Source organism: Nomascus leucogenys, chromosome 8, assembly GCF_006542625.1.
Source record: "Nomascus leucogenys isolate Asia chromosome 8, Asia_NLE_v1, whole genome shotgun sequence".
In the NCBI taxonomy this organism is placed as follows: domain Eukaryota; kingdom Metazoa; phylum Chordata; class Mammalia; order Primates; family Hylobatidae; genus Nomascus; species Nomascus leucogenys.
In genome coordinates, this window is record NC_044388.1 from 8,838,966 (window position 1) to 8,866,649 (window position 27,684).

The following is a 27,684-nucleotide window of genomic DNA, read 5'->3' on the forward strand; positions in this document are numbered from 1 at the left end:
GCAGGAGAATCACTTGAACCTGGTATTCTCAGTGAGCTGAGATCGTACCACTGCACTCCAGCCTAGGGGATAGAGTGAGACTCTTTCTCCAAAAAAAAAAAAAAAAAAACACAAACATATTAATGGGTCCAAAAATACACTTAGATAGAATGAATAATATCTAGTATTTGGTAGTACAATAGGTTGCTGTAGTTAACAACGATTGTATATTTTAAGTAACTAGAGGAATGGAATTGGAATGTTCCTAATACAAAGAAACAATAAAGGCTTGAGATGATGGATACCCCAATTACCCTGATTGATCATTACACATTGTACAGCTGTACAAAAATATTTTCTTTATATCCTTATTCCATAAGCTTTTTTGTTTGTTTTTTAATTTCTTTTTTTTTTTACTTTTGAAACTTTTTTGTTGACCACTGAGACGTGGCTGGGCAGGGTGGCTGACACTTATAACCCAACACTTTGGGAAGCTGAGATGGGAGGGATCACTTGAGGTCAGGAGTTGAAGAGCAGCCTGGGCAACATAACGAGACCCTGTCTGTACAAAAAAGAAAAGAAATTAGCCAGGCATGGTGACATGCACCTGTAATTCTAACTACTTGGAAGGCTGAGGTGGAAGGATCACTTGAGCACAGGAGGTTTAGGCTGCAGTGAGCCATGATGGCGCCACTGCACTCTAGCCCGGGCAACAGAGTGAGACCCTGAATCCAAAAAAAACCCCCCAAAACAGAAAACTGAGACAGAGCCAGGCGCAGTGGCTCACGCCTGTAATCCCAGCACTTTGGGGGGCCGAGGCAGGCGGATCACCTGAGGTCAGGAGTTCTAGAACAGCCTGGCCAACATGATGAAACCCCATCTCTACTAAAAATACAAAAATTAGCCAGGTGTGGCGGCGCACACCTGTAATCTCAGCTACTCGGGAGGCTGAGGCAGGAGAATCACTTGAACCTGGGAGGCGGAGGTTGCAGTGAGCTGAGATCACGCCACTGCACTCCAGCCTAGGGGATAGAGTGAGACTCTCTCTCCAAAAAAGAAAACTGAGACACACTATCCTAGGCCTACAGGGGGATCAAGATCATCGATATTACTGTCCTCCACCTCCACCTCTTGTCCCACTGGAAGGTCTTCAGGGGCAGTAACATACATGGAGCTGTCATCTCCTGTGATAACAGTGTGTTCTTCTGGATACCTCCTGAAGGATTGCCTGAGGCTTTTTACAGTTAACTTTAATTTATAATTTGAAGAAGTACGCTCTAAAGTAATGATGAAAAGTGTACTTTAGTAAATACAGAAACCAGTAACATAGTCATTTATTATCATTATCAAGTATTATGTACTGTCCATAATTGCATGTGCTAGACTTTTACAGGACTGGCAGAGCAGTAGGTTTGTTTGCCAGCATCACCACAAACATGTGAGTAATGCATTATTACTCACATTAACCATTACAGTGGTTACTACGTCACTAGGCAATGAGAATTTTTCAGCTCCATTGTAGTCTTATTGGACTACTGTTGTATATGCGACCCATCATTGACTGAAATGTCCTTATGTGGCAAATGACTGTAGTTTTAATTTCAATAAAAAACTATCATCTACATAGAATAGGAAAAGATAAGTATGTTAGCTGTACAAGGGCAGAGTTTTTGTGTTTTTTCACTGACTTATTCTCAGTGTCAATAACAGTATCTGGCATAGAATAGTAACTGGTCAATAAATATTTGTCGAATAAATAAATGCTGTGCATAGAAAAACACTCTAACTTTATACTTTATTAGGCCTTTAAGGCAAAAAGTAAGTTTAAATAAACATTTTCTCATCTCTATTCAATTTAAATTTTTGACACCTGAAGTAAAACTTAAATTACTGTCTTCTTGCATTATCTTACAGAGATTTGTAAAGAAAGTCTCTAATATGTATAATGGAGTAAAAAAAAAAACTTTTTTCCCTTCTAGTAAACGAAGCAAAAAAGGAGATAAAAATGGGAAAGGCTTGAGACACTTTTCAATGAAAGTGTGTGAGAAAGTTCAACGAAAAGGTACAACATCATACAATGAAGTCGCTGATGAGCTGGTATCAGAGTTCACCAATTCAAATAACCATTTGGCTGCTGATTCGGTAGGTAAATCATGAACCTGACATTGATTTTGATGGATGATGCTACCTCTTTGTGTTATCTTTGTTATAGATTTGAGGAATCACAACTATACTTGAGGGTTTCATCCTTTATTTTGGGGGATTTTTTTGTTGTTGTTGAGTTTTATTTTGGAGGGATTTTTTTTTTTTTTTTTTTTAGGCAGAACCTCGCTCTGTCACCCAGGCTGGAGTTCAGTGGCATGATCTCGGCTCACTGCAACCTCTGCCTCCCTAGTTCAAGCTATTCTTGTGACTCAGCCTCCTACGTAGCTGGGATTACAGGCACACACCACCATTCCCAGCTAATTTTTGTATTTTTAGTAGAGACAGTGTTTCACCATGTTGGCCAGGCTGGTCTCAAACTCCTGACCTCAGGTGATCCACCTGCCTTGGCCTTCCAAAGTGCTGGGATTACAGGTGTGAGCCACTGTACCTGGCCTTAGTTTTTTTTTTTTTTTTTTTTTTTTTTAACATTTAAAAAATATTTGGCCAGGTGCGGTGGCTCACACCTGTAATCCCAGCACTTTGGGAGTCTGAGGTGGGCGGATCACGAGGTCAGGAGATCGAGACCATCCTGGCTAACACTGTGAAACCCTGTCTCTACTAAAAATACAAAAAATTAGCCAGGCATGGTGGCACGTGCCTGTAATCCCAGCTACTCAGGAGGCTGAGGCAGGAGAATTACTTGAACCTGGGAGGCGGAGGTTGCAGTGAGCCAAGATCGCACCACTGCACTTCAGCCTGGGCAACAGAGCGAGACTCCATCTCAAAAAAAAAAATTTGGTCACCTATCCAATAATTTTTTATTGTTTCTGAATCTTATTGTTTCTTCAATGTCTAAGTCAACAAGAAAATTTTATTTTTAATTGGAAAGGGAATACATAAATATGTTTATAAAAAAATCAGTTGTCCGGCAGAGTCTCAAATAAATGGAGTACAGTGGTGCAATTTCAGCTCAATGAAACCTCTGCTTCCCAGGTTTAAGTGATGCTTGTGCCTCAGCATCCTGAGTAGCTGGGACCAAAAATGGCAAGGCTCTGCCTCTACAGAAAAAAAATTTTTTTATCCTTTTTTTTTTTTTTGATATGGGGTCTCACTATGTTGCCCAGGCTGATTTTGAACTCCTTGACTCAAGTGATCCTCCAGCCTCAGCCTCCCAAAGTGCTGGAATTACAGGCATGAGCCACCATGCCTGACCTCTACAAAAAATTTTTTTTTAAATTAGCCAGGTGCCGTGGCACAAACCTGTAGTCCCAGCTACTCCAGAGGCTGAGGAGGATTGCTTGAGCCCAGGAATTCAATCATGCCACTGCATTCCAGCCTGGGCGGCAAAGCAAGACTTCGTCTCTTTAAAAAAAAAAAAAAAAAAAAAAATATATATATATATGGCTATGACTGTTTCTCTACAGCACTGATTTAGCCCTATCCTATTGATTCTGATATATTATTCTTTAGATATTCTGTAATTTTGGTTTTAATTTGTTTGACCTAAGAATTGCCTTAGAAAGAGTTCTTACAGTTCCAAGTTTTGTTTGTTGCTTTAAAGTTTTACTTTTATTACTTAATTTGTCCAGAGAATATGATTTGAGCTATTTCCCTTTTTTTTTTGTATTACATTGAGATTTTCCTTGGGAGCCATTATATGGTAATTTTCTTTTTCTTTTCATGTTCTCTAGGCACTTGAAAAAAAAAAAGTATATAGCATTCTGTTTCTGAGTGAAAGCCATGGTTCTCACAATGATCTGCAAGCCCCTTTGTGATCTTGCCCACCACCACCTCACTAATCTCGTCTTCTGCTATGCACTTTCTCATTTACTACCCTCCAGCCACATGTCACTGTGCTCCAGCTATACGTTTTGTCCCTGATCAGGCCATTACACTTGCTGTTTCCTTTGCCTAGAGCAGTCTTTGCTAGGTATTCATATGGCTTCTCTCTCCCTGCCTTGTGATCTTCACTCACCTGTCACCACAATGAAGCATTTCTTCTTAGCACTTTTCAGTATCTAAAATACATTTTTACTAATACCCTATCACCATCACCTTCCCAGGATATAAACAAAGGTTGAGTTTTTTTCTCTTCATTCACTGCTTTGTTATTTTTCTGGTAATTTAGAATGCTTGTAGTCTCAGTTCTTCAGCTGGTTACCTTTATAACTTAAGTTCCTTGAGTTACCACCTGTAGACAGTATCTATTGGTTATGAAGAAAAACGTATGTTTTTTTCCGTCTTCCATTTTTCTCTTCTACCATAGGATTCAGATTAGATATATTAGTATATTTGTTAATAATACTACTATAGGCCGGACGCCGTGGCTTACGCCTATAATCCCAACAGTTTGGGAGGCCGAGGTGGGCGGATCACAAGGTCAGGAGTTGGAGACCAGCCTGGCCAACATGATGAAACCCTGTCTCTACTAAAAATACAAAAATTAGCCGGGTGTGGTGGTGGGCGCCTGTAATCCCAGCTACTCAGAAGGCTGAGGCTGGAGAATCACTTGAACCCAGGAGGTAGAGGTTGCAGTGAGCTGAGATCTCACCACTGCACTCCAGCCTGAGCAACAGAGCAAGACTCTGTCTCGGAAAAACAGTTGTTTTTATTACTTTAAATACATAGATTGTGCTGAACCCTTTATTATTATTTAATCTGCTTTGAACAACATCCATATCCCTTCCAATATCAAAAAGAGGAAATTGGCATACCTATCACATTGCCTCCTCCCAGTACTTGTTGTTACAGTATCATTGTTTCTACAGGGTCAAGATTTCTTTTTTTTTTTTTTCTTTGAGTCAGAGTCTAGCTCTGTCACCCAGACTGGAGTGCAGTGGCTCAATCTTGGCTCACTGCAACCTCCATCTCCCGGATTCAAGCGATTTTCCTGCCTCACCCTCCTGAGTAGCTGGGATTACAGTCATGCGCCACCACGCCCAGCTAAGTTTTGTATTTTTTAGTAGAGATGGGGTTTTGCCATGTTGGCCAGGCTGGTCTTGAACTCCTGACCTCAGGGGTTCCGCCCGCCTCGGCCTCTCAAAGTGGTGGGATTACAGGCATGAGCCACCACTCCTGGCCCATTGTCAAGATTTCTAATATTTACATTCAGTTCTATAACTTAAATCCCCCACTTATTTAGATCTAGTTTTATATTTAAGTGGATTCAGTGTTCTCCACCATCCTTTATTATCGTTGCGTTTCCTGAGGACCTTGTTCCATAATGTAAACCAACATGGTTTCCTTCATTGAGTAAGTCTTACTATCAAAAAATAGAAGAAAAAGGCCGGGCACGGTGGCTCACGCCTGTAATCCCAGCACTTTGGGAGGTCGAGGCAGGCAGATCACGAGGTCAGAAGTTCAAGATCAGCCTGGCCAATATGGTGAAACCCTGTCTCTACTAACAATAGAAAAATTAGCTGGGCATGGTGGTGTGCACCTATAGTCTCAGCTACTTGGGAGGCTGAGGCAGAAGAATCGTTTGAACCCGGGAGGTGGAGGCTGCGGTGAGCTGAGATTGCGCCACTGCACTCCAGCCTGGGCAAGAGAGCAAGACGCTGTCTCAAAAAAAAAAAAAAAAGAAGAAGAAAAATGGTCAGCTGAACTGAACAGTGTCCCTTGTCATATAGAGGATTATATTTTGGTACAAGTTCCTAGTCCCATTGTAGATTGGAGACAGTTTGCAGATCAGCAGTGGTCAAGGAAGACATTTTGAGAAGCACAGTTTTACCCAGAACTTGAATAAATGTCCTTGATTTTTTTAAGTCTAAAATCCTCCCAGGTAATGCAAGGGCTTAGAACACTTTACCTCCAATACCTTTTTCTGTTAATATATGTACTATTTATTGTCATGTATATTAAGTTCTGTATTCTAGACTCCATAAGGCATTATTACTGTTTTATTCACTGAAAATTGAGATTTACCCACATATTTACTTTTTGGGTTGGTCTTCATTCTATCCTACATATCTAAGCTCCCATCTTAGATGATATTTCTTCTACCTGAAGAAATCCCTTTAGTATATTTCTATGTAGATCTGCAGGTAACATGATCTTTATTTTTAAGATTATTTTGTTTTATATTGTTTGAAAGTATTTTTATTTCATCTTTAATTTTGAGGGATATTTTCACGGAATATAGAATTCTTTTGGATGTTTTTGTCAGTTGGCTAAATAAAAAAATAGAATCCTTCCAGCACTTTGAAGATGTAATATTAATTTGATATATTCATATCATGTGACTGTATCTTAACCCTTAAAATTTATCACTCAATGAAAATATTTTTTAGCAGGCTTACGATCAGAAGAACATTAGGCGAAGAGTTTATGATGCTTTAAATGTGCTAATGGCAATGAACATAATTTCAAAGGAAAAAAAAGAAATCAAGTGGATTGGCCTGCCTACCAATTCTGCTCAGGAATGTCAGAATCTGGAGGTAAGTGAGAAAATCTGTTTATGAATAGCTGTTTGCATTATTTTACATGACAGGCATTTTAATTTAAAAATGTAATTGTAATATAAAATATTTCCAATTTTTCATGTATACTATGTCATTTTTTAACAGACTGTAGAGTTTTAGAATTGGAAGGTGCCTTATAGGTATAGTCTACAGTTTAATTTGCAAATGATGAAACTGAGGGATATAAAAGTTAAATAACAATTTGATTTTACTGTTTCTTAGAGAAGATTTTTATTTCATCCTAAGTTAATTCTAAGCACTCTACTAATAAACTTTTGGTGAAATGGTATCTTATTTGATGAGATGCTTGCTGTATGTATCCAAAAAAAAAAAAAAAAAGGATCAAGCTGGCTGTTTATTTCCTTTATTGGTTACACAATATTCTGAATATAGGTGTGAAAGTCAGACTTTTACATTTGACTTTAGAAATAGTAGCAACAGAATGAATAGTGTTTCCTTTGTGTCTTTACCAGAATGGATAGAATTTTGGAATGATGTATGCAGAAGCATTTTTAGTTCTGTTAACTTTAAGCATTATAGAAAATTCTTCCTAAATGAGCATGTTCTCTGACATACTGTTTCTAAATTGACTTGACATAATTTTACTATCATGGCCATAAATGGAGTAAACTGAGGTTAAATGTGGCTTTTGGGCCAGGGGCGGTGGCTCACGCCTGTAATCTCAGCACTTTGGGAGGCCAAGGTGGGTGTCAAAATGGTAAAACCCTGTCTCTACTAAAAATACAAAAATTAGCCAGTGGCGGATACCTGTAATCCCAACTACTTGGAAGGCTGAGGCAGGAGAATCGCTTGAACCCGGGAGGCAGAGGTTACAGTGAACCAAGATGGTGCCATTGCACTCCAGCCTAGGCAACAAGAGCAAGACTCCATCTTTAAAAAAAAAATAAAAATATATATATATATATATATATATATATATATACGCATACATACATATAGCTTTGGGAGATAATTAAGATTGGTTTCCTGTTTTTCTCAGTCTTTTTTCTCCCCAGCAATTCAGTTGTTTGGTATTATTATACTTATGGATGGAGAGAGAAACCAGATATTCATCAGAAGCTATATAATATTTTTTGTATGCTACAGTGGAAATATCCTCCTTTTCTTGTTTTTCTTCCTTCTGATAGAGTGGAATTGGAGCATCATTTTCATGACCAGTAATATTGAGCTGATACCAAAGACTCATTAAGCAAAAAAAACCGATTCACATCTACCTCGTGCTTAATCACAGATTATATGAGGCAAATCTCTGACCCCAAGGAACTGTCATTCTAACCGGGGAGAAGAGAAATGTGAAAGAGCTACCAAAAATGTGATTACTCCTAAGAAAGAAATGTACAGATTCTCTGCAAAGAGGGATGAGGGAGGGCTTTACCAAGGAGATAATGGCATGAGGTGGGAGTAGTTTGTCAAGTGGATAAGGGTGGGGAGGGCCTTCCAGGCAGAGGTGCTGCATGGGCTGAGACAGGCATGAGAAAGCTTGCCTGGAGCTGGGTGTGGCTAGGGAACAGCCATGCAGAAAGGAGGCTAGATATCTAAGTGTTAAGCAGTGGAGACCTGATCTTGTAAACAAAGGGAAGCAGTTGATAAATTACAAAGAAAAGGGTTGATAGGATGTTTTTTAAAGGATCACTCTGCCAGTGGGTTGGAAATAAAATTAACAGGTAGGGAAGGAAATGGAATGGGGGAGGCGGATTAGAGATGGTCTGAGTTATGGCAGCGGCCATGAGATTGGAGAGGTGTTTTAGAGGTAGAATCAGTGCAGCTTGACCTGGTTGGATGAGGGACAGGTAAGGGGCCTGGCTTGTCAGAGCTTCTGATAAAGGGATGCTCCTACAACATCTTTTCAAATGCAGAACACCACACAGATTTTACAGTGAATCTTAAGTAATTTAAAAGTAAAACGTGGTAGATAGAGGAACCATGAATGGAAACTCCTAGTACAGACTAGACTGGGTGCGGAGCAAGTAAGAGGTAATCTGCTGGAGCAGACAAGAAAAATGTCTTATTTGATGATTGAAAGACAAAATTGTAACAAACTTAGTTTAAAGATCTTAATTGCCTTTTATTTGTGATTCTAGAATCTGGCAACACCTCACTAGTAAGTAGAATGCGTGTTCCTATAAGCTGAGCAGAAGAGGTTGAACATTCTTCAATGTTTTAAAGATAGAGAAGCAGCAAAGGCGGATAGAGGCAGAAACAGAACAAAAAGCAGATTGGACATATCAATATCACTTTCCTTGTAAGGGTAAAATAGAGAAGACTCTCTTATGCCAGCTGCAACTGGCCTGTTTGGGTAGTTTGCTATTCTCTCCTTCTCTCCTGATTTCCTAGGTCAGATAAACAACTCAGTTTTGGCCTGGTGGCATGGAACTTCAGCATGAGTGACTCCATTTTAGTTTGGTCTGCTGGGCTTAGTGCAGGAGCTCAGTCCAAACCAATGGGCTCCTATAAATTTTTTTTTTTTTTTTTTTTTTGAGTTGGAGTCTTGCTGTGTCACCCAGGCTGGAGTTCAATGGCGCGATCTTCGGCTCACTGCAACCCCCGCTTCCCGGGTTCGAGCAATTCTCCTGCCTTAGCCTCCCAAGTAGCTGGGATTACAGGCGCCTGCCACCACGCCTGGCTAATTTTTTTTTTTTTTTTTTTAGTAGAGACGAGGTTTCACCTTATTGGCCAGGCTGGTCTCGAACTCCTGACCTCATGATCCGCCCACCTTGACCTCTCAAAGTGCTGGGATTACAGGCTGAGCCACCGTGCCTGGCCATAAATTTTCTTAAAAGATGTCATTGGCTTTTGCCCAAGGAGACAGTGAGGAACTCAACTGCAAGGAAGTTCAGACCCTAATGTCTGTTTTCTCTAAGTAGTTATCAGATTGAGAAAAAAAGCAGTGGTTCCAACCGCTGGAAAATTTGTCCAATAAGCATGTTTCTTTTTTTTTTTTTTTTTTTTTTGAGACAAGGTCTTGCTTTGTTGCCGAGGCTGGAGTGCAGTGGCGTGATCTCGGCTCACCGCACTCTCTGCCTTCCAAGTTCAAGCAATTCTCGTGTCTCAGCCTCCCAATTAGCTGGGACTACAGATGCGCACCACCACACCTGGCTTTTGTATTTTTTGTAGAGATGGGGTTTCTCCATGTTGGCCAGGCTGGTCTCAAACTCCTGATCTCAAGTGATTCACCCCCCTCGGCCTCCCAAAGTGTTGGGATTACAGGCATGAGCCACCACACCCAGCCTACCATGATGTGTGAGATATCTGTATTATCAGCTGTCCTCATTGGAGAGTCAGCTAAGCTGAAATTGTAAATAAGATCTTGCCTTATTCTTAGAGGAGTAATATAACAAAGTAATTAATAATAGAGTCCCTGTAACCAGAGGATTTAGGTTCAAATCTTGGCTCTTGCCATTTACTAGCTGCGTGACCTTGGGTAGTTACTTAAGCCCTCTGCCTCCATTCCCTTCGATGCAAAGTGGATAACAACAGGACTTAACTCATGAGGTTTTTGTGAAGATGAACTAAGATGTGTGTAAAATGCTTACTTTTGTGTTGGCAGATAGAGTGAGTATAAACTAAGTGGTACTATTACTTTGATTAGAACTTGAATAATAATTGCAACAAGTACTGCTAACAAGTATTCATTAAGTGTATGATTTCATTTTTGATGACAGTTGCCACAGATCTGATGTTGTGTCTACTTGTTCACTCCAACCCCTGCCTCCTACAAAGATATGATTTGTCTTTATTCATATTGTTAAAATGGGTTGAGTTTCTCTAGGGAAAATTGTTACCTCAGAATAGGGACCTGGATGGCTGGGCGTGGTGGCTCATGCCTGTAATCCCAGCACTTTGGGAGGCCGAGGCAGGCGGATCAGGAGGTCAGGAGTTCAAGACTAGCCTGACCAACATGGCGAAACCCCGTCTCTACTAAAAAAATACAAAAAAAAAAAAAAAAAAAAAAGAATAGGGACCTGGAAAGTAAATGATACTTTATACTCTACCTATGTTCGTATTATTTTGTAACCAATGTTTTAAAGATAGAGAAGCAGAGGCGGATAGAACGGATAAAGCAGAAGCGGGCCCAGCTGCAAGAACTTCTCCTGCAGGTAAAGATGCCAAGATGTTTTCATTACCTTCCCTGTTTCTCCACCTCCTGCCTTTTGGAGTCATTGTGTTTTCTAATTGTGGTGCCTCTGAGTGGTGTGTGGTGAGCCCATGCCAGGGCAGCCTCTCTCACCTCCTAGCTTGTTGCCATCCACGTGCTCTGCCTTAAGATGGTCCCTTTTCTTACCATCATCTCAGCTCCACAGCAGCTTCCCTGCCCTGTGTGTGACTTACACCAGGCAGCAGTTCACTGTTGACACTCAGGCCTCTCTAAACATAAACTGTCAGGGGTCTTTTTGTGTTTGTGTATTTTAGCCCGAATTTGGAATATCCACTAGTGAAGCTAGTTAAATTTTAGGTGCTTCAAGTACAGTAATCAAATGTGCCTGTAATACTTATTTTATCGGTAAATGACAGAGTGGCATGAAATAGGTCAGTAAGATTTTTGTTGTTGTTGTTTTTTGAGACTGAGTCTCACTCTTTTGCCAGGTTGGAGTGCAGTGGTGTGATCTTGGCTCACTGTAACCTCTACCTCCTGGGTTCAAGCCATTCTCTGCCTCAGCCTCCCAAGTAGCTGGGATTACAAGTACCCACCACGATGCCTGGCTAATTTTTTTGTATTTTTAGTAGAGACGGGGTTTCACCGTCTTGGACAGGCTGGTCTTGAACTCCTGACCTTGTGATCCACCCGCCTTGGCCTCCCAAAGTGCCGGGATTACAGGCATGAGCCACCGCACTGGGTCTGTTTCAGTAAGATTTATAGAAATACCAAAATTGAGGCCGGGCACAGTGGCTCACTCCTGTAATCCCAGCACTTTGGGAGGCTGAGGCGGGTGGAACACGAGGTCAGGAGATCGAGACCATCCTGGCTAACACGGTGAAACCCTGTCTCTACTAAAAATACAAAAAAATTAGCCGGGCACGGTGGCGGGCGCCTGTAATCCCAGCTACTCGGGAGGCTGAGGCAGGAGAATGGCGTGAACCCGGGAGGCGGAGCTTGCAGTGAGCCGAAATCGCGCCACTGCATTCCAGCCCGGGCGACAGAGCAAAACTCCATCTCAAAAAAAAAAAAAAAAAAAAAAAAAGAAATACCAAAATTTAGGCTGGTTATATATATATATATATATATATATATATATAGTTATATATAATATATATATAGTTGTATATAATATATATTATATATAAATAATAATGTTTTGTTTGAAGAGAATATTGTGCAGCTTTAAAAAAAAAAAAAAAGCTGAAACTGACAGTTTATTCCTATGCTCCTGCCTGTAGAATTCTACCAAACGCTCCTCCTTGAACTCCTGTGCTGCCGTCTTCTTTCCCGCCGGCAACCTCTCTGTTGTCCCTATCCCTGCAGAGTTATCTGCAGTATCCTCTAGCAGCTCATGCCCCAAACCCTGTGCTGGGGCCTTCCTAGAATTTCCTCAAAACCATGGAACATTTTGGAGCTTAATTTTTTTGGCATGTTATTTTAAAAAACCTGTTTATCAGCATGCCTACAGTTATCTGCCTGTCAGAAAGAATGGTGCTGGGCAAGATTGCCCCCGTGTGTAGGACTTTCCCGTCTCTAGATGCCTGATGCAAAGAATGAAATCATATTTTTTCCCTGCTTACCTCTGCACCATGAACATTGTTCTTTTATTTTTTAAAGTCCTGAACTTCTTTTTCTCTACTGTCTCTCAAACCAAATATTTATAGAAGAGTTCCACCCAGGGGCAACCTAGCTGTCAACATTTATAGAAACAGGTCTCTCTAAACATTAAAGTGAAACCCAAAGTGTAACTGAAATCAACTTGTGGTCTTCTGGTAAACATAAAACTTATTTCTGAAGGCCGGGTGTGGTGGCTCACGCATGTAATCCTAGCACTTTGGGAGGCGGAGGCGGGCAGATCACCTGAGTTCAGGAGTTCGAGACCAGCCTGACCAACATGGAGAAACCCCGTCTCTACTAAAAATACAAAAAATTAGCCAGGCATGGTGGCACATGCCTGTAATCCCAGCTACTTGGGAGGCTGAGGCAGGATAATCTCTTGAACCCAGGAGGCAGAGTTGCAGTGAGCCGAGATTGCCCCACTGCACCCCAGCCTGGGCAACAAGAGTGAAACTCCGTCTCAAAAAAAAAAACCAAAAAACAAAAAACTTATTTCCTCCTAGCATTTCAGTTTTTTTCCTTTCATCAAATAAATTAAATTGTCATAGAAAGTAAATTAAGCAGCCGGGCGCAGCGGCTTACTCCTGTCATCCCAGCACTTTGGGAGGCCGAGGTAGGCAGATCACGAGATTAGGAGTTTGAGACCAGCCTGACCAACATGAAACCCCGTCTCTACTAAAAATACAAAAATTAGCCAGGTGTGGTGGTGCACACCTGTAATCTCAGGTACTCAGGAGGCTGAGGCAAGAGAATCACTTGAACCTGGGAGGCGGAGGTTGCAGTGAGCCGAGATTGCACCACTGCACTCCAGCCTGGGCAACAGAGCGAGACTCTGCCTTTTTTTTTTTTTTTAAAGTAATCCATTTGCTGTGGCTAAGCTCACTTGATTTTTTTAATCAGTTAATGTCACAACTCACTCATGTCACATGACACAGGTAACTATTACCTACTTGCTACCCCCTCTCTTTTATTTTTGGTAATGTAGTAGAAGAATAGTGTGAGTAAAGCAAACCTGTAGATAATCCCAATATCCTACTTTTATCTCTATAATTGCCCTTTCCAGCCCTTAAACCTTTTCCATAATGAACGCATAGGAAGACGAATAACACTTAAAGCTGTTCAGCCTCTGGAATAGATGTTAATGAGTTTGAAAAAGAACAAAAGGCCAAAGGAAATCAATCAAAGGGCAACAAATAAGTCAGTTGAAAATAGGTCGATTATTTTTCCTTTTACTATCCAAAATAACATTATATGGTATATGAAATTTGTGACAGTGTTAAAAAAACATTATTATGACCAGGTACAGTGGCTCACGCCTGTAATCCCAGCACTTTGGGAGGCCAAGGCGGGCGGATCACAAGGTCAGGAGTTCGAGACCAGCCTGGCCAATATGGTAAAACTCCGCCCCTACTAAAAATACAAAAATTAGCCAGGCATGGTAGCGGGTGCCTGTAGTCCCGGCTACTCGGGAGGCTGAAGCAGGAGAATCATTTGAACCCGGGAGGCGGAGGTTGCAGTGAGTCGAGATTGCGCCACTGTACTCCAGCCTGGGCAACAGAGCGAGACTCCGTCTCAAAAAAAAATAATAAATAATAATAATAAAAACATGTTTTTACTGCTCTCTTCACTTGAAAAACCATTGATACTATTAAATGTACACAACATTAAATAGTGAATCACAAATACATAAGGGCCATTAGTTATCACTGCTTATATTCCCCCATATACCAGGGTGCTCTTGTGGCACTAGGGACACCAAGTTAGGCAAAGTGTAGGAACAGCTCTTGAGATGTGTATTCCAGTAAAAGGGAAGAGAAGCTATGCAGGAGTATTTAAACATTTCATTCTTTTTCTCAGTTCCACAGTTTAATCATAATTTTTCCTCATTATTAAATGAATTAAGCAATGAATTAGTTTTTTAGCAACAGAAAATAATGAAATGTAACCTCAATAATGTTTGGTAATGATATTGATAGTGCTAGTTATTGATAGTGATTTTTGGACACACTTAGGTCTACAATAAATTGGTGTTCATTATTTTTTGTGCATTTCAAAGAGTAAATGTTCCCCTTTTGGGGAGATAGCACTCAGCCATTTTAAGATAATAGTAATCTTTTCTCTTTTCTTTTCTTTCTTCCTTTCCTTTCCTTTCCTTCCCCTTCCCCTCCCTTCTCTTCCCTTTTCTTTCCTTTTTTTCTTTTCTTTTTCTTCTTGAGAAAGGGCTGTTACCCAGGCTGGAATGTAGTGGCACAGTCATAGCTCACTGCATCCTCGAACTCCTAGGCTCAAGAGAACTTCCCACTTCGGCCTCCCAAAGTGCTGAGATTACAGGTGTCAGCTACCATGCCTGGCCAATAATAGGAATCTTACTGAAACTTTAGTTAAGGTCCAGAACCTGAAATAATACTGATTATAAGATTGCTAAAATGTAAGAAATTTATCACTACTGGGTGACAAGATATAACTATAAGCTAATGAAGGAGAATGAATGGCTCTGACTTGAGGAACTTTTAAAACGTTATCTGTTTCTTGAGCAGATGAAAAACTTGAACTGCATACAGTCTTTCTAGCTGTGAAATTCTATCATACATTTACCTTATTAAAAAAAGGGAGATCACTTGTTTGTGTGTTTGTTGGTTGGTTGGTTGGTTGGTTCTTCTGAGACAGAGTTTTGCTCTTGTTGCCCATGCTGGAGTGCAGTGGTGCAATCTCGGCTTACTGCAGCCTCCGTCTAAAAGGGAGATCACTTTCTTTGGCTTTTGAGTAATGGTTATAACCAAAAGTAGCAGCAAGATCCAGTAAAAAGATTTAGGCCTTGATGTATCTTATAATTAGTGCTGAGACTCAGTTACCTCATCTGGAAATGTCTGGTTGGGGAAGGCTGGGGCTGGATTCCAAACTGTGCCCAGAGGCTGCTGAGAAGTTCTGTGGAGGTGCCTTAGAAACCATGTGGCTGTGCTTAAGGGCAGAGGTGGCAGAGCTTAGGACCTGGCCTTACTGCAGCCAGCCTGAACAGTGCCACTTCCATCTGTTTTACATGAGTTTTGTTTGTTTTGTTTTGTTTTGAGACAGGGTCTCATTCTGTCAGGCTGGAATGGAGTGGTATGATCTCTGCTCACAGCAAATTCTGCCCCCTGGGTTCAAACAATCCTCCCACCTCAGCCTCCTGGGTAGCTGGGACTATAGGTACATACCACCATGCCCAGCTAGTTTTTGTATTTTTTGTAGAGATAGGGTTTTGCCATGTTGCCCAGGTTGGCCTTAAACTCCTGGACTCAAGCAATCCACCTGCTTTGGCCTCCCAAAGTGTTGGGATTACAGGCGTGAGCCACTGTGCCCGGCCTCCCGTGAGATTTTATTTGAAGAAACGGTTTTGTGGCTTTAAAATGTTTGCATATCCCTGGGCTACACATCCTAAAGGGCATATTTGACCCCAAACTGTCAGGAGTCTGTTATATAAATGGTATCACCCTTGCTGTGTCATTTGCTGAAGAGTTCCAGGTGCCTACTGGTTCCCAGATTGTGAGGTCTTGTTTCTATGGATGATGGAAAAATGTATTTATTGAGTTGGATCATTCTTTCTTAAATGTTTAATTTTTAAAATTCATTCATTAGTGCAGGCGGGATGTCTCTTTAAACTCTAATTTTAAACTATATTTTAAAGGTATTATCTTAATTCTTTTAAATTCCAACTCACTTATGCACAATTGACCATATTCTTTTTATTGATCATTACAGCAAATCGCTTTCAAAAACCTGGTACAGAGAAATCGACAAAATGAGCAGCAAAACCAGGGCCCCCCGGCTCTGAACTCTACTATTCAGCTGCCATTCATAATCATCAATACAAGCAGAAAAACAGTCATAGATTGCAGCATCTCCAGCGACAAGTGAGTGGAGAACTAGGGATGGGTGCAGGGCTGGCCTCCTGTTAACATTTTCATATCATTTGCAAACTCAAGAAGGATGCACTTTATTATTTGCATCCCTCAAAGGCTGGCTTCCCTGGGGCACATGAAACACCTCCTGAACCATGGGTGCAATCTTCCACTAGTGTGCACTCCAACCCTCACCCTCTGTGGTCCCCTGTCTTGTGCCAGGCACTGTGCTGTCTGTATTATATGTGTGTGGCGGTGTCTGGGCCCAACCTATGACACGCTGCATGTATGTGGTAACTCTGAGCAAGTAACTATGATAAGTTAGCCCAGCACTGTGGGTCTGGGACAAGGTAGATTCATTGGTGATTCACTGTCATAGTTTATTATGGAAATATTTTAGGTCAACATGTGGCATTAAACCAATTATTTCTTTGTTTTGCTATATCATAGTTATGCATGCTTCTGTTTGTTAATGAATGTATGAATAGACATGAAAATGCCTGGCACATTCTTTGCTTTCTTTAAATTGTATTTTTACATTTTAACTAAGATCAATGATAATATTCATCATGGCAAATAAGAAGTAGCACTTTTCAAAATATAGAATTAATTTGTGATGTATTTTACCATTCATGAAAAAGTTTCTCTCAGTGGTCTTCAGGCTGTGACCAGTACCATAAAAGAGTTAAGAGAATATATAGGGTGCAGAGTGAGATGGGTCCGTGTACCGGTTATGGCTCCCCCACTTCACTGCTGCAAAGCTCTGTTTTCTCAAGAACAAATAGGAATGATACTGGGGCCCCTATCACTTCCCAGCCTTGTGAGGATTAAGTGAGTTAATGTCTATAATGACTCGAGGTAAACGTTTTTTAATTGTTAGCTGCTGTTACAAAAGGTCAGCCTATAGTTTATTGTTCAAATTGGGATTTATTAACGCAAAAGAAGACTCTATAATAATTGCGTCGGTACCACAGGCATACCCCAGAACTGTCCCAGGGAGACCAGAACTTCCTGTCTCCTAGAGCCATGACATTGCCCTTGGGCTTCAGTGCCACTTGTTTTCCCACTCTTCTTCCTGGCGCCCTTGCGCCCTCTGCCGGTCTCTGTTGTGTCCAGAGATTCCGGGCCACTCCAGTAAGAAGGCACACACACAAACAAGGGTTAGCCAGGCGCGGTGGTTCACGCCTGTAATCCCAGCACTCTGGGAGGCCGAGGCCGGTGGATCAGGAGTTCGAGACCAGCCTGGCCAACACAGTGAAACCCTGTCTCTACTAAAAATACAAAAATTAGCCAGGCTTGGCAGCGCACGCCTGTAGTCCCAGCTACTAGGGAGGCCAAGGCAGGAGAAACGCTTGAACCTGGGAGGCAGCGGTTGCAGTGAACCGAGATTGTGCTACTACACTCCAGCCTGGACGACAGAGCAAGACTCTGTCTCAAAAAAAAGAAAAAAGAAAAAAACAGCAGGAATTTCAAAACTATTTAATAATTGAGGCTATAGACACAAAAAGAAATAGTAGAGACCGTGTAGGTTATGAAGTAAACCAGAACCAATATATTTTTTTTAAGAGTGGATTCTTGGCCGGGCATGGTGGCTCATGCCTGTAATCCCAGCACTTTGGGAGGCCAAGGCAGGCGGATCACCTGAGGTCAAGAGTTTGAGACCAGCCTGGCCAACATGGTGAAACCCTGTCGCTACTAAAAATACAAAAATCAGCGTGGTGATGCACACCTGTAATCCCAGCTACTCAGGAGGCTGAGGCAAGAGAATCGCTTGAACCCAGGAGGCAGAGGTTGCAGTGAGCCAAGATTGCACCATTGCCCTCTAGCCTGGGCAGCAAGAGCAAAACTCCATCCCCCCCAAAAAAAGAATGGATTTTCACTGTTGCCCAGGTTGGAGTGCAGTGGCGATTTACAGGCACGATCATAGCTCACTGTAGCCTCAAACTCCTGGGCTCAAGCGGTCCCCCTGCCTCAGCCTTCCTAGTAGCCAGGACTGCAGGTGCACACCTCCTTGGCCATCTAAAGCTGATCCATTTTTTAATCTTCTAAGTTTCTTAACCTCTCTGAGATCATGTTCTTTTCTCCACAAAAATGAGAATTATAGTATTTACCTTGCCGGTTTCAAAAAGTTTTGGGTAAATTAATATAGAACCCAGCCCAGTGGTAAGTGGTAGATATCTGAATTATTTTCCACACACTTGCAAATTCTTTATAAATATATGTCAAAGAGGACCATTAACATAGTCTCAGAAAACTGAGAATTCAGGCCGGGCACAGTGGCTCACACCTGTAATCCCAGCACTTTGGGAGGCCAAGGTGGGCGGATCATAAGGTCAGGAGTTCGAGACCAGCCTGACCAACATGGTGAAACCCCATTTCTACTAAAAATACAAAAATTAGCCAGGCATGGTGGCACGCGCCTGTACTCCCCACTACTCAGGAGGCTGAGGCAGGAGAATCACTTGAACCCAGGAGGCAAAGGTTGCATTGAGCCGAGATGCATCTTTTCAGATAAAAAACACAAAACTTAGCATTCTAGTTGCTCTAATTAGTCTCTTGTTTTGTATGGAGAATTATAAAACTGTCTCCTAAGTGTAAAAAGAATGACAGGAAAATCTGGGAATCATTGGCCTAGGGGCTCCCCCAGGCTGGAATCTGGTGAGGCTTCCATCTCTTGGGTGGTCCCTGACTCATGCCCTTCCCTTGGCCTTCCTTTGAGTAGAGGAAAGGAGGCTCTGAGTAGCTTGTACAAGCTTGTTATCCGACGTAGGTCCAAAAACCCTATCTTTCAGTTACTTTGGTGATGCAATCTTTCCCCATAATTAGCTGAGAGGCTTTCCACAATGAGGATTACGTTTACAAAATGATCTGCTTTTAACAGACGCCTGAAATCATCCCTGTGGCAGGCACCCACTTCAGATTTTTTTTTAAATTGTTATTATACTTTAATCAAATGCATATACTTTAGATTACTGAAATTGGTATTTTGCTTCAAATTATAATTTTTGCTCCTAAGATAATCTGTTATTCAAATTATCTTAGATAGGGTATAAAGTTTTACCCTCACATGATTTTAATAGAATTTCATGACCAGGTGGAACCTACCATTGTCCCCAAACGCTGTCCCTGCAGGGCTGAGGCCCATGATGAAGGTGCTCCAGGCCTAGCCTAGGAGTCGGAAGGACTGTGTCTTCCTTCTTTTGCCACTTGATTGAAGTATGTTGGGCTGCTGGGAAGCTGGGAATCCAGTTTGGGTACTTTCCAAACATATTTGGAAATGTGCTTGTATTACATGTGACATTTTTTCTTAAAACCTTTTACTCCTTAGCCTCTCAGGACAGGATTTGGGGTTGTTTTCATTTGTTGAAAGTCTTCTATTTATTGCTTACCTGAAGTAGGCTGTAGCTAACATTTGACTCATGAAAATGAAGTAAGCATTCAAAATGTTTTTTTCCTCAAAGCTAACAGGCCAACTTGGAATAGGGATATCGTAATATTAAAGTAGAAAGGCTTTTCTTTTGTGGCAAAGCTGTAGGCAACTTTGAGAAGTACTGGATTTAGAACAAAATTTCTATCCTCTGTTTGTAACAGCGTTAGGACTAAAGTTTGTGGGTTTCTATCATCTGTCAGAGGAATGCTGTTTTAATTGGGAAAGTGTTTTATTTGAGATGTCATTCCCCTGGCAGACTCATGGCTCTCTAAATGGTAGCAATTTCTAGCACTATAGCTGGATTTAGGCCCCCATTCTGTTACTTAAACTATAGAATGCAAAACTATTCAGACCTCTCCAGCACCACCAAAAACCCTTTACTTTGTTTCCTCATGCAGGTTTGAGTATCTTTTCAATTTTGACAACACCTTTGAGATCCATGATGACATAGAAGTACTAAAGCGGATGGGAATGTCATTTGGCCTAGAGTCAGGCAAATGCTCTCTGGAGGATCTGAAACTTGCGAAATCCCTGGTGCCAAAGGCTTTAGAAGGTTATATCACAGGTATGTTAACTGATGCTTTCATGTGTTGTCCCTGATTAAATGTTGAATCCAAACTTGTTAAAACCTTTCTTATAGAAAATTGCAAAATTTTAGAACATCTGTGCTTGTGTCGACAAACTGAAACCTTTAACACTTTAGGACCATTTTTTCAAAAATTAGATTAAATAGATTGTTTCATAACATTATGAACTTACATCTATATACCACACATTATATACTATTACATCTAAATTGGCTCACTCAGCACTAAATTTGGCTCTTCAGAGAGATCTTGTAATTCCCAGTACCTAGCTTAGAGCCTAGTTAGAGTAAGCTAGTAAAAGCTCAATGAGGGAGTTTTAAAAAATCTTCTCTTAGTGCCCTGTGGATACTTCACGGGAAACTTTGGGCAATTTACAAAAGAAAGTAGATACATCCTGGCCGGGCGCTGCAGCTCACACCTATAATCCCAGCACTTTGGGAAGCCAAGACGGGTGGATCACCTGAGGTCAGGACTTCGAGACCAGCCTGGCCAACATGGTGAAACCCTCTCTACTAAAAAAATACAAAAAATCAGCCGGGCGTGATGGCACATACCTGTAATCCCAGCTACTCAGGAGGCTGAGGCAGGAGAATCACTTGAACCCGGGAGGTGGAGGTTGCAGTGAGCTGAGATTGCCATTGCACTCTAGCCTGGGCGAAACTCTGTCTCAAAAAAACAAACAAAAAAAGTAGGTACATCCTATTTCCCTCTAATGGAAAATTTAATATGTCTATTATCTGCCCATACATAAAAATATCATTTGATTAATTGAATTCAGAGAGGAGGAGTGGACTGAAAGTTTAAATGTCAGGGGAAAAAAAGGGCAGAACAGGGTAAACCTGGATTCACATTTGTGTACGTTGCTCCTCTTTACAGTAAAACTTCTCAAGTTGACTATATTTACCATTCCAGTCCACTGCATGCCCCTGCCCCAGGCTCTGTGCCCTTTCCCACCCCTCAAGTATAACCATTCTCTTAAATTTCATTGTCATTCACTTGCTTTTCTTTAGAGATAAACCAAAATGGTAAACTGGAAATAATGTATTATTTAGTTTTGCCTACTTCTGGCCTCTATATAAATGAAATCATAGTAATATACTCTTTGGTGATTTGATTTTTTTTCACTCAATATTATGTTCTTTAGAGTCATCCATGTGATTTAATGTAGATATAATTCATACATTCTTACTCCTATGTAAAATTCCATTATATGAATACATCACAGCTTATCTATTTTACTGAAAATAAACTGTTTCTGATTGCTTGATGTTAAAATATAGTACTGCTTTGAACATTCCTATACATGTATCCTAGTAACCACATGCAAACGTACAGATTGAACTTGTTAGGTCAGAGTTGGGTACATCTTCAGCTTTACTAGATGATACCAAAAATTTTCAATTTGATTTTACCAAATTACACTTTCCCCAGCAGAGTAGAAGTGTTCTAAATCAGGTGGGTCTGAAATGATACCATTGTAGCTTTTCTAAATTGAGATTGAATTCACATGCATGCCATAAAATACACCATTTAAAAATGTCAGTTCAATGATGTTTTGGTATATTCACAAGGTTGCTAATCATCACCACTATCTGATTCCAGAATATTTTAATTTAAAAACCCAAAAAGAAACCCAAACCCATTAACAGTCTCTCTCTATTCCCCCATTCTCCCTCAGCCCCTGGCAACCACTAATCTACTTTGTGTCACTATGGATTTGCCTATTCTAGACAGATGCTTTATGTGAATGGAACCCTACGGCATGGGGCATTTTGTGGATAGCTTCTTTCACTTAGTGTAGCGTTTCAAGGGTCGTTCATGGTGTAGCACCATCAGTACTTCATTCCTCTTTATTGCCAAATACTATTCCATTGTATGGATGGACCACGTTTTGTTTATCCATTCATCAGTTGGTAGACATTTGGACTGTTTCCACTTTTTGGCTATCTCAAATGATGCTGCTGTTAACATTCTTATAAAAGTTTATGTGTAAACATATGTTTTTAGCTCTAAAAACATACACCTACGAGTGAAATCGCTGGGTCATATGGTAACTCTGTGTTTAACATTCTAAGGAAATACCAAACTGTTTTCCAAAGCTCCTGTACCATTTACAGTCCAACCAGCAATGGATAAGGGTTCCAATTTCCCCACATCCTTACTTACTTATTTAGAGACGGAGTCTCACTCTGTCACCCAAGCTGGAGTGCGGTGACGTAATTTGGCTCACTGCAACCTCCACCTCCCAGGTTCAAGTGATTCTCCTGCCTCAGCCTCCTGAGTAGCTGGGATTACAGGCACCTTGCCAGCATGCCCGGTTAGTTTTGGTATTTTTAGTAGAGACAGGGTTTCACCATGTTGGCCAGGCTGGTCTCGAACTCCTGACCTCAGGTGATCCACCTGCTTTGGCCTCCCACAGTGCATCCTTTGCCCATGTTTAAGTAGAGTTACTTGTCTTTTTATAGAGTTGTAAAATTATACTGAGTATACTTGAAAACAGAAGCACTATGTTTTACATGACCTATAATTAAGATTTTTTTCACTAATTTAGAAATCTTCCTGATTTTCCTAATTCCTGAAAATATTATATATTTTGCAGATACAATTTGACTATCTAGGTTGGGTGTGGTGGCTCACGCCTGTAATCCCAGCACTTTGGGAGGCCGAGGCAGGCATATCACTTGAGGTCAGGAGTTCGAGACCAGGCTGGCCAACATGGCAAAAACCCCATCTCTACTAAAAATGCAAAAATTAGCCAGGCATGGTGACACATGCCTATAATTCTAGTTATTTGAGAGGCTGGGGCCGGAAAATCACTTGAACCTGGGAGGCAGAGGTTGCAGTGAACAGAGATTGCACCACTGCACTCCGGCCTGGGCAACAGAGCAAGACTTTGTCTTTAAAAAAAAAAATTGAATATATTAGCAGTGTTTTTGCCTTTGCTTTCTTTTATTTGTAAGTATAACCATCTAGAATTTCACATCGCTTTTTAAAGGCATTTTAATACTAGTTCTAAGATACGTTAAATCCAATGTAAGCAAAAAGGTAGCTTTAATTTTGTTTTATTCTATGATTTGGCCCTTTGCTCACAACAGAAGAGTTTGTTGGCTGAGATTTGGTTTCTGTTTTAGTTCTTCGGTTGGCACCATTCATCCCCTGCAAGGGCCCCCCGCCTCTCCTTGCCCCTCGGCCCACCTGTTCCATCTCCCCACCCAGCTCTCCTCTCCCCACGCTCTCCAGCCTGGGTCCTGCTGTGTCATTGGAAGGCCAGCAGAATCTGAATAAAGGGCTTACTCAATCAATCACCAGAACTTTATTTTAGCTTACTCCCAGTGAAAAGGCTCAGGGCGATTAGGCAGGCTCTGTGGTTTTGATCTCTTCGTGACCTCATTTGCAGACTGGGATACAGACTTTCTGGTTAGTTCAAAGGAAGAAACATGTGCCTCTCGTGTGTAAAGGGGCAGAATGGCCTGGGTGGGAGTGTGAGAACCATTGTGTGGATCTTGTGATAATAGGAAAGAAATGTAGGCTTTTCCAATCCATTGTAAAAAGAGAATGTAATGTGTTATGCTCACAAACAAGTAAATAGCTGTGTTCTGACAGAAGGTTTCTATAGTTCTATATACTAATTAATATTCAGCACAAGATTCTGGCTTTAATTTTATTTTCTTGTACAGACTTGTTGTTATTTAATGTATTTAAAGTCTGCTATTCTTCCTAGACTTGAAGTCTCTTTTTTTTCCACAGCTGTCTCAAAGAAAAAGGTTCATAAGACGGTTCTAAAATTAGCATAGTCATTTAGTTTACTTTTTTCCTACATGGGAATGGCCTCTTGTTTGGATACCAGAGTTTCCAATCTAAATCATATAGTTTCATTTTTTTGTACAGTAATTGCAAAAAGATTTTGATTCAATTAAATCATAGCTCATTTTAGCAAATTACATTTTCTGAGTGTGTGTTTGGGCTTATAGAATTTCTTTTTAGGAATTACTTTTAATGTATCTACCACTTATTTTGTAAAGTGGCAGCTGACAGAGACTATACTCATTCATTCAGTAACTTTTTTGTTTTTTTGTTTTTTTGAGACAGTCACCCAGTCTGGAGTGCAGTGGCACGATCTCAGCTCACTGCAACCTCCGCCTCCTGGGTTCAAGTGATTCTCCTGCCTCAGCCTGTCTAGTAGCTGGGATTACAGGCATGTATCACCATGCCTAGCTAAAGTTTTGTATTTTTAATAGAGATGGGGCTTTGCTATGTTTGCCAGGCTGGTCTCAAACTCCTGAGCTCAAACAATCTGCCTGCCTTGGCCTCCCAAAGTGCTGGGATTACAGGCATGAGCCACCGTGCCCCACCACATTTAGATCTTACATGTTCCAGTTACTGCCTTCTTTGAGCTAACACTGTAGATGGGAAGATAAAAAGTATTAAACCAGTAAAATTACAATAAGAATTGATCAGTGTTGTCATAGGATAAATGTGGTATATGTGTAGAAAAGAAGATGGCAAGGAGATATCCAAAATATTTTCTTTTCTTTTTTTTTTTTTTTTTTCTTTTTTTTTCTTTTTTTTGAGATGGAGTTTCGCTCTTGTTGCCCAGGCTGGAGTGCAATGGTGTGATCTCAGCTCACTGCAACCTCTGCCTCCCGGGTTCAAGTGATTCTCCTGCCTCAGCCTCCTGAGTAGCTAGGATTACAGGCATGCACCACAACGCCCAGCTAATTTTGTATTTTTAGTAGAGATGGGATTTCTCCATGTTGGACAGAACTCCCAACTTCAGGTGATCCGCCCGCCTTGGCCTCCCAAAATGCTGGGATTACAGGCGTGAGCCACCGTGCTCAGCCCAAAATATCTTCTGTAGACTAAAACAGTAATGTCTGTCTCTGCCTCATTAAAAACATGACTGCATGTGACCTTTTTAAAATAAGAGCTAGTTTGAATTAAAAAGCAAAGGACACCAGGAAAAATCTTGTCAGGAAAAAGAATAGGTATATGATGAGTAGCAGCACTGACTTCACCAGCAGCAGGCACCTGAAAAGACATTGTGGTGGGGGTTTTGGCCAAAACATGTCTGTCTGCCCTCTAAGCAGGGTGGCCTTCTTACCTCATGTATTTCTGATTTGATTTTCTCTTTTCCCACTTCTGGCTTTGGCTCTCAGCACCACAGTCCAGGTCTTTTGTGGTGAGGGCAGCAGGCATTGAGGATGGTACACTGGGCTCTATCCCATGGGCTGTGCTCCGGAGGGCTTATCTAAGAAAAAAGAGTAAGAAAGCGCCTGTGAGTGTTTTCATTTGAATACCTTCTCTCCATAAGCTGCCTTCTCGTATTTTTTTTTCCTGCTCTTATGTTCTAGAAATTTTTTTTTCTTCCAAGAAGATTAAGAAACCTGGGTTCTTCTCACAGCAAGAGAATTGTCTGTCTAGCTGTCATGAAGAGTAAGCTTAGCTCCTGCTTTTCTGTGCTTTCTTCAGACTGTAACAACAGCAGCCACAGAACTTGCAGGACCAACATTTTTTGTTTTCATTTTTTCCCTTAGATATCTCCACAGGACCTTCTTGGTTAAATCAGGGACTACTTCTGAACTCTACCCAATCGGTTTCAAATTTAGACCTGACCACTGGTGCCACCTTACCCCAGTCAAGGTACGTATTTTTTTCAGGGTTAGAAAGGCAAACCCCAGAGCCCTGACTGTCTGTGTAGGGGTGAGCCAGGGTCATGTTACTGCAGCACAGGTCCTGCTGAGCAGGTTTGTGGCAGATCTCACCAATGGCACCTCCTTCCTATGTTTTTATTCCTATGTTTTACAAAGCTGTTTATACCACGTTAATGAGCCTGTGTGTTTTTAATTGTTTGCTAGTGTAAACCAAGGGTTATGCTTGGATGCAGAAGTGGCCTTAGCAACTGGGCAGTTCCTGGCCCCAAACAGTCACCAGTCCAGCAGTGCGGCCTCTCACTGCTCCGAGTCGCGAGGCGAGACCCCCTGTTCGTTCAATGATGAAGATGAGGAAGATGAGGAGGAGGATTCCTCCTCCCCAGAATAAAGACAAGAGAAAGCCTACGTGTCAATATGTGATGCTCATGTGTGTTTGTAGAGTGAGCTCTTGTTTTTGAAATGATTGCTTCAGTCTTTGCCTTTGTTTGCACTGTGTGTTCAGTGAAAACTAGAGAAACACAATAAGCAAATCACATGAAGGCTGAGATGATTGAGATGAAAGTTAACATAGTGTGAATGAAAGTCTGGCCAACAGAGCAGTAGATGATATAACAAAGCATGCTTTCTGAGGAGATAGTGGGGATAATCCCTGAAGAGTTGGCAGTGTGAGTGTAACTCATTTATCTTCTATGAGGTGGGATTTTTGTGTTCCTCACACCCATGTAATTATTCTTAGAATTGAGATTGCTACACGGAGCAGTCCTTGACGATCGTGTTTCTGACGTTTCTCTTCCTTGCCTGGACTGCCTTTGACAAGGTAGAAATGAACATGAAAAGTCCCCAGGAGAGGGGAGCTGTGTAGTGAGGGATACTGAGGGCAGTCCTGTGGCCGAGGGGCACAGATTGAACTGCTGAACTAGTTGGAGGTCTAGATGAGGTGCTTTACGCATCAGCTGCCTTAGACAGCTTCTAGAAAGGAGCGAGCGCTACTTCTTAAGTACTTAAGTGACATTTAGATAATTTATAGTAAAACTGAAATTATTATTAGCCAATGCATTGGTGCATAGAATTTCCTAGGGCTACTTCTGGAAGCCAAACTAGAATAGCATTTCCATGTGCATTAAATACTTTGCCAGCACTGCCTTTTGCCAGCATCCTAAATCTGGAGTTTTACAAAGAAGGAAACTGTTATCTTTAGGTTAATCAAAGCTATGCATTTCATATAGCTTTTTCATTTAAAACAAGACAAAGAAACAAACTCCTATGACCAAATTGCTTGCCTACAGTTCCCTGCAATAATTGTATGATCTCACCCAGTGTGCAATTTGTGAAAATGAACCAAATGTCATTACTTTTGTCTTCAAGAAAAGTCTATTTCAAGAATATGAACAGCATTGTTTCCTTGTACATGTCACCTTTTTTCACATTTTCATTAATCAGAATGACCATAGCCTACTCCTGGGGTCAGTTGCATTTCAAACTAATCCAATATTTAGTGTTTCGCAGAAACACTGGAAAACGTTGAACACTCCTACTGCCTGGATATATGGTAGTGCAGTTATGTTGCTTATGGCTCAAGATGTCATTAGAAATACTGCAGTGGTGTATTCACAGCTGCTGCTTCTCTGAATGAAAGAGTGTAGGGACACCTGCCACCATGGCCAGACCCTGACTGAATTTCACATTAAGGCCTTGGAAAGGAGCAAATAATAATGGGAGAATTAACTCCAAAACTTTGACCTGAATCATGTGGATTTGTCCCAAGATTATGCTAGATG

The 27,684-nt window shown here is 41.2% G+C and overlaps 1 protein-coding gene across 7 annotated transcripts in view; it reads left to right on the forward strand.

Moving 5' to 3' along the window:
• The window catches only part of TFDP2 (transcription factor Dp-2), a 194,424-nt gene extending 167,133 nt beyond the window's left edge, over positions 1–27,291 (forward strand). For 2 of the 7 annotated variants that reach the window (XM_030816712.1, XM_030816715.1), the window contains 7 exons: positions 1,959–2,121; positions 6,414–6,560; positions 10,634–10,702; positions 16,099–16,250; positions 20,067–20,233; positions 25,790–25,895; positions 26,111–27,291. In XM_030816712.1, the coding sequence (XP_030672572.1) occupies positions 1,959–2,121; positions 6,414–6,560; positions 10,634–10,702; positions 16,099–16,250; positions 20,067–20,233; positions 25,790–25,895; positions 26,111–26,294 (988 nt within the window). In that variant the 3' untranslated portion in view covers positions 26,295–27,291. The remainder of the gene's footprint in view (positions 1–1,958; positions 2,122–6,413; positions 6,561–10,633; positions 10,703–16,098; positions 16,251–20,066; positions 20,234–25,789; positions 25,896–26,110) is intronic. The other 5 variants (XM_030816714.1, XM_030816716.1, XM_030816713.1 and 2 more) reach the window with 3 other exon arrangements.
• The last annotated feature ends 393 nt before the right edge of the window (positions 27,292–27,684 follow it).